Genomic DNA, 7,416 nt, shown 5'->3' on the forward strand with positions numbered 1-7,416 from the left:
CGTAAGTTTATTTTTGGTAGGTTCTCCTTTTACGAAAATTTGAAATAAATAGGTAATTCTAACAAAAAAAAAAAAAAAAAAAAAAAAAAAAAAAAAAAAAACCTTCAATTAAACTTGATTCTAAAAATAAGCGTTTTCATGTCCGAAATTAAGGTTAGGTTTGTTCGCAATTACTAACCGCAAACAAAAAAATTAGTCAAAATTGTTTGTTCATAGTTAATAACTGCGAACAAAAGGGAGACAATGTCATAACATTAAATGAAAAAAGGGGAGCCATGTTTGTTCACAATTAGTGACTGCAAACAAACATAATTTCTATTTTTTTGTCCCATACAACGTTATGACATTGTCTTTTATTGTTCGTAGTTAATAACTGCGAACAAACAATTTTGACCAAATTTTTTGTTCGCTGTTAATAATTGCGAACATACCTGACCTTAGGCTCGGACATAAAAACGCTTATTTTTGAAATTAAGTTTGACCGAATTTCTTTTTTTATTTCTTTTGTTAAAAATACTTATTAGTTTCAAATTTTCCTTCTTTACGTGGGTAGGGTTGTAGAGGATTAGGCACCCATTCGAGCATCCACTTCTTTTGAGATAATTCCTAAATGCCGTACTTCCTTCGTTCTAATTTACTTGCAACTTTTGTTTTTTCACGGAGTTTAATGCACTAATTCAATCTTTATTATCTCTATTTATATATAATAAAAAATTATAAAAATTTAATATTAATAATCTTTACAATGAGAAGAATCAAACAAAATCTTACTTGACTACGTTTTAAATATAAATTAAAAACTAATTTTAAATAAGAGTGATGAACAAATAGTGTCATTTTTCTAATGTTGCAACTAATTTAAAACGGAAAAACATCCGGTTGACATAAAGTGAGAAGACTACCAATTTTACGACATAAAGCTTGCAAAATAAATCAGAAAATAAAAGGTTGGGAGAAGTTTAACTCTTTACAGCAGAACTTGAAACCAAATACAATTACATGAAATCCAAATATCCAATGTATTCAGCATCATTTTTTTTTCTTCTAGGTAACTTAAAGCATAATCTTCCGTACAAAACCGAAACTAAAAAAAAAATAAAGAAAAGAAAACATCAATATTACTTCTCTAAAACTAAATTAAGCTAAACTAACAAAGGGGGATCATATTATCTTCACTCGTCCTTCAACAGCGAGATATCCGACTTGCAAAGCAACGACTTAGCAACCTCATAGTACAACGTCTAATACCCTCAATAATAAGAACCAGAACTGCCGCCTCCCATGTAACTACTTCCTCCCAAACCACGGCCAGAATACATAGAGGAATACGAGCTTCCACCAACCTGAAATATGGAGCATCAAGTTAAATATCAAACCAATTTTTTTGGGGACTAGGACTCGATCTATACACGGAACAAAGGCATACGAACATACATCAGATCCACGAGACGCATATTCATTGCCGTAGGTTGAAGAATACACACCATCATTGCCACTGTATGAACCTGAAATGCAATGAATTGTCATAACAGCCGAGAGGGAGGCAGAAAAAGAAAATAGTAATCTCAGATATGATAGGTTACGTTTTGAAATGATTTAGTTATATGGACAATTGCGCGTACCACTATAGCTCATACCCTGACGACTACTGTAAAGCCCATGAGAATCCTGAGCAGACATTGAGCTTCTGCTGCTGCTGCCACTGTATCCAACGGTAGATCTTCCCCCTCTGTAAGCATGAGCCAGTTCGTCAAAAGTAAAATGACAACAAGAATATAGTATTGAAAGATCAAGCTGAGACTGACCTATCACCATATGAATCCCCATACTGAGAGCTTCCAGATGGAATGTCATAGTCTAAACGTGCCCTTGAATGGCGCACACCTTGCCCAGGATCAGCGTACCGTGAAGGAACATCATCCTTGGATATCAATGGAAACCACAATTTAGAGAACGTTAAGTTGAAGTTGAACACAAAAAGAAGCACAGAATGAGGGAACAAAAAAGAATATCAACCAACCATTGCACTATAAGAGCGTTTTGAACCAGACAAAGAATCGTAATCACGAGGACGTCCTTCACGGTAACTTGGAAGTGGCCTTTCATATCTTGGGGCATAGCTATCATCGGGATAAGGTCTCCTTGCTGCAGAGCGTGAGGCACTGCTCCTATGTGCATCAGCATAAACGGGCGAACGAGCATCATAATCATCCCTATAAGATGGTCGCCTTTCAGGAGGCAACCTAGAACTATAGTCTGCCACAGGCCTGCTTCTTGGTGGGAGCTCCTCCCTCCTGGGATAATCCCTCTTCAAACTACTCTTACTTGGTGGTGGAGCTGCACAGAACAGTACATAAGATATCATTTCAGTATTCTACAGCCAACACCAGTCAGAGAAGATCAGAATGTGTACCAGGAGCTCTCCTTTCATATGACCTCGATGGAGGTGGCAATGGCCTGGCTCTAGCAGGCATGGGTGGTGGGGGGCGCCTATCCCGTATTCCAATAGGCCTCTTCAAGCCACGTCCCGCAGCAGCTGGAATACGGCTCCCAAGGCCCCTTGCACGAGGAGGAAAGGCACGTGGTAATGGGCGGTTCCATGGAGCCCTAGGACGTCGTCCAATAATACGAGCCCCCTTGTGATCGCCTCGGGAGTGACCTTTACCCTTGCCCCGTTGCAATGGCCTGGACAATCTGGCTCTTACTTTAGCCTGCAAAAAAGAGAAGTCAAATAATGCTCATCTATATTTTCTTATCATGTCTCGTATCCTCTTGACTATAGAAGTAAAAAAAACATTTAAACCCACGATAACCTTGTGATCTCCTTCACCCAATTCTACATTATTAATGCTTTTAGCACAAGTTACTGCTGCATCATGAGAGTCAAAAGTAACAAAGCCAAAATCCTTTCTTCTCGCAGATGGCATATTGCGAGCAAGTTCAACCTTTTCAATCTCCCCAAACTTCTTGAGCAGCACACGAACGCGATCCTCATCCCAAGAGGCAAGAAGACCATCGATAAACACAGTTTTGACCTATAACAGGCAACCAAATACCTCCACAATTAAAAGGGTCTAAATTCCAAGAAATTGAACAGTGCACAACAGAATAAAAAGCCAGAAACTCAATAAGCTCACCATTAAACCTAATCCTTACTCTGCCAAATGAGTACATTAGGGAGTCAAGTTAAGAACACTCAAATTTATCAATTCCAATGATGAAAAAAATAAAAATAAAATAAAAATAAAAAATAAAAAAAAAACCTTATAAACTGTCAAGTCATAACTACTCTAAAACACCTTTAAATCTGCACTAAAAGAAAAATGGCAACGGTAAATAGTAGCCAATAATTCAATTAAAGCAATAACGAGCTTTCTGTGTGGTTATCCATACTGAATCACACATTGTCCCTCCAAGCGGATATTTGACAACTTGCAAGATAAACATCACTGTCAAATCATCCAAGAAATGGAAAGATGTTTAATCTAATTACCTGGGCCATAATTTCATCTCCAGGATCGATGAAAGAATCCGCAAAAGAAACTTTTGCAGGCCTCTCAACTCCCAGTAAAACATCCCTCTTCTGAAGACGTTTAAAAGCATCCATGGCCTCGGAACGAGAGGAAAACTCCAAAAAAGCAAAACCTCTATTTTTCCCTTCATTGTTACTATCTTCCACTAACGTCAAGTCCTCAACATTTTCTATTCCATAAAGTTTCAGTTTCTCTTTTAACTGGAAGAACAATTAATATAGGCCAATCAGAAGAGAACAATGAAACTCCACATTACCAATAACAAAGTAAAGATGAAGCCTGATGGAGACAGCAATACCACAATCTACTTACTTTTTCCTTCGTCCATGTCTTGCATATGTTACCCAAAAATAGAGTATCGCTGTCCTGACTTGGAGTGACACCACATTGCTTCCCCTTAACCTGGAATTTGGGTGTTAGATAAAATTAAAGATAATCTGTGCTTTGTAGTCACTCAATCTAGGACAAGATCAAAACAAATACCACAGGATTTTTTAGCTCTGTGACAGCACGCTTTGCCTGTTCAACAGTGGCAAAGCGTAAGAATGCAAAGCCCTTGTTCTTTTTGGTCTGAGGGTTCATCATGAGCCTGACTTCAGTAACGTCGCCTACAGCACTGAAAACTTCCTTCAAATCCTCCTTGGTAGCATCTTTGTCCAACCCACCAACAAACACTTCGAATTCCTTGCGTTTGCGCCTCTCTTTGAAAAGTTCATGGTGTTCATGTGCTTCTGCGGCATCAAACAGTTCAGTCTGCTCATGATCAGGTTCATGATCATGCTCCTGTCCCTCGTCAGCATCCGCATGCTCATCATCTTCTTCACCCTCAAGTTCCTCTGGAACTTCTTCCATGTCCTCCTCAGCCACGTCTCCCTCTTCTTCCTCTTCCTCCTCCTCTTCATCTAAATCACCATCCTCCACTTCCTCCATACCTTCATCCCCTTCCTCCTGCAAATCATCTTGGTCACCTTCCTTCTCATCATACTCACCACCATATTCTTCTGGTTCATATTCTGGTTCGTTATCCTCAAGGTCCAACCGTTCATCTTTTTCATATTCATCCTCTTTAACCTCATCTTCTTCTGTCATGAAAAGGAGGTTGACACAATTCAGCCAGTTAACATGCTGAATTCTCCATTGAGAACAATAAGAGTTGGGAGCATAGTAAATAAACCCTATTAGCCCCTGAATTCTACAATCAAGCACAAATATGGTATTGCATAGTCTAAGCAGTGAGCTCAGATTAGAAGTTAGCATGTCCAAAGAATTGGCACATAAAAGTTCTTGTCAGTTCCAAAAAATAAGCTATTTCCATTACTTAATTTAATCCTTGCACTCTTATGTGTATCCAATGCATTGATCTTCATAAAAAGATTACACAATTCTAATTCCACTTCTCCCTATTACCAAGCTTCGTAAATCATTGATAGTTTAAACTTGTACGCACTCTTTAAACTTGTTTAGAGAAAAGTTAATTTCAAAAACTAGTACATAGACATGCAGGAGAAATGAAAAATAGCAACAAATATGTAATGATTTGAGAAAACTGTCCCTTCAAAAGCCCTTATTCAATTATTCTCAAAGTATATGATGAAGTCTAAAATGGTCAAATGGGTAATCCAAATAAATGATAGTGTCCATCCATCCAATAAAGGGCTTGAACCAACAAGAACAGGCATTCATAGACTTCCCTTGACCTTTTGCACTCCAACCAAAGAACATCCATCCAAAATATCAAGGCTACATGAGATGGAATACAGAGTAAAACAAGTTTTTTCGGATACACTTAAAGAGCAAGCTCATTATATTAGCTAGCCAAAGTCCAATCCTGAATGGTAGCAAACTCCTCATCTCCAAAGAGAAAAAGGTGGAGTGACATGAATGTCAATAAACAATGTCTAACAACAAATGAGCTGACCAATTGCCTTCCGAATAACAGCCTCTTCTTGCTAGCATTTTCAACTTGGAAAAACCAACTTGTAGGCAAGAGACAATTTGGTCATTAATCTATTTAATTTTCAATGTCTACCGCAAAAACTTTCAACTTCAACACTGAACTTAATAAAACAAGAATCTGATTTTTCCAAAGTGAAAGCAGAATAACCGAACTTTAAAGAATCTCCACATCATAAAATCAAGCCAAGAACCAAAAATCAAAGACAAGATTTTTCCACACAACAATCACTTGCACTTTGTAAATTCCTCCCATTAAAAACCAACTCTTGCTACAAAAACTGATACACTTTATTCAACAAAATATCTCCTTTTCTCGGTGATTGCAAACTTAATTGTGTTCCTATTCCCACAAGCTTCATTTTCAAGAACAAAATCTTTGTATAATTCTTAGGCTATCAATAGCAAACAAAAAATCCCCCAATTCAACATAAAACAAAAAAAATTGGAATGGATTGTAGCACCCACCAAGACAAGCATCCGAAAAACGTAACATGATCCCCCAAAGTTGTATATCTTTTGATATCACAAAATTAACCTTAAAAAAATATTCACCCGACACAATTCAAATCTTTTTGAACTGTGACAGAAAAAAAAAAAAAAAAAAAAAAAAAAAAAAAAAAAGAGCAGCTCAGAAACATAACATAATCAATGTTCCATTCCAATACAAACATAACATAATCCCAAAACAAAAAACAGGTAACAAAATACCTTAACCAGTAAGAGAAAATAATATAAAGAAACTCCATTAAAGCAAAACAAAAATAATTAAAAAAATAAAAAAGAGAAAGAAGGGGAAAAATTACTTCTCAAAGAGAACGATCCATTAACATCAGATTTGAGTTCGAGACTCAGATCCGTTGACGTATTACTGTGAACGTTTTCGTTGTTTTCAGATAATACGACATCATTAGATTTAACCTCAGACTTTGCAGGAGCTTTTGAAGTTTTAGCCGATTTTTTTGCTGGTGTAGCTGCAGATTTCTTAGTTCTGGGAGGCATTTTCTGATGATGATTCAAATGTAAATAAAGAGAATTGATTAAATAAGAAAGAAAATTAAAGGGATTAAGAAAGATATACGAGAGAGAAAATGAAGAGAAATTGGGGAAGGTTTAGATTAGAATGAAGAAGAACCCTAGTTTTGTTTAGATTTTTACAACCGCTTGACGTGGATATTAAAGTATGCTCTCTTATCAAGTCTTCGTATTGTTTGTCAAATTAAAAAAAATGTAATTTGATTTTGACTTAATTATATTATTATTTTAAAAATAATTAATATAAAAAATTTTAAAATAACTTTTCAAATCTCACTATTTTTCAAATTCTTTATTTTTAATTTTATCTTTTTTAAAATTTAAAGGTGGAGTGAATCAGATTACATAAAGTGAGATTTTCTTTTAAATTTTACCTTAAAAAATTGTTATTAGTATCAATTTTGTGAAGTTTAACTTTGAATCTTTTTCAGAAAGTTTTTTAAGCTTGACACAAAAAAGATGATTCTACTGGTTAGTGTTTTGTTGACTCAAATTGAATTTAAGACATGTCATGGCATGTTCTAGTGGCTAAACGTTGCGTTTCGTCGATATGGTTTGGAGCTTGCTGAAGATCAGAAACATTCTAGAAGCCCTAGAAGCCCAAGCCAACTCGGATTTTTCTGGAAGAGGACTAATCGCCAAGTCGGCGTTAGATTCTGATCTCTTGGTTTTTGTCAAGCTTCAAAAGTTGAGTCAGCTTGATCTGGTTGGGCACAAAAGCCGAGTCGACATTTTTTGTGTGTCAACGGTTTCTTCGTTTTCTTGAGCGGGGCTTTGTATTTAGTTCAACCTAATTTCTTTTTATGGGAGTTTACTATATAAACCCCTCTTGTAATTAGGGTTAAGGCATGCAATCTAGACAAGTGAGAAAGTGAGCCACCATTAGAGAGTTTTT

At 36.4% G+C, this 7,416-nt stretch overlaps 1 protein-coding gene across 2 annotated transcripts; it reads right to left on the minus strand.

The window, feature by feature from the left end:
- Positions 1–948: 948 nt before the first annotated feature.
- Positions 949–6,654, minus strand: LOC130810369 (uncharacterized). 2 transcript variants are annotated; one of them, XM_057676401.1, is made up of 11 exons: positions 6,293–6,654; positions 4,017–4,615; positions 3,846–3,935; positions 3,494–3,733; positions 2,814–3,035; positions 2,414–2,711; positions 2,021–2,337; positions 1,806–1,921; positions 1,638–1,729; positions 1,435–1,505; positions 949–1,343 (listed from the first exon to the last, which is right to left on the minus strand). In XM_057676401.1, the coding sequence occupies exons 1-11, from the start codon at positions 6,486–6,488 to the stop codon at positions 1,251–1,253; spliced, it is 2,334 nt and encodes a 777-aa protein (XP_057532384.1). In that variant the 5' UTR covers positions 6,489–6,654; the 3' UTR covers positions 949–1,250. The 2 variants fall into 2 exon arrangements, with proteins under 2 accessions (XP_057532384.1, XP_057532383.1); XM_057676400.1 differs by having other exon boundaries at positions 1,623–1,729.
- Positions 6,655–7,416: the final 762 nt, after the last annotated feature.

The sequence above is a fragment of the Amaranthus tricolor genome, chromosome 4, assembly GCF_026212465.1.
Source record: "Amaranthus tricolor cultivar Red isolate AtriRed21 chromosome 4, ASM2621246v1, whole genome shotgun sequence".
NCBI classification, from domain to species: domain Eukaryota; kingdom Viridiplantae; phylum Streptophyta; class Magnoliopsida; order Caryophyllales; family Amaranthaceae; genus Amaranthus; species Amaranthus tricolor.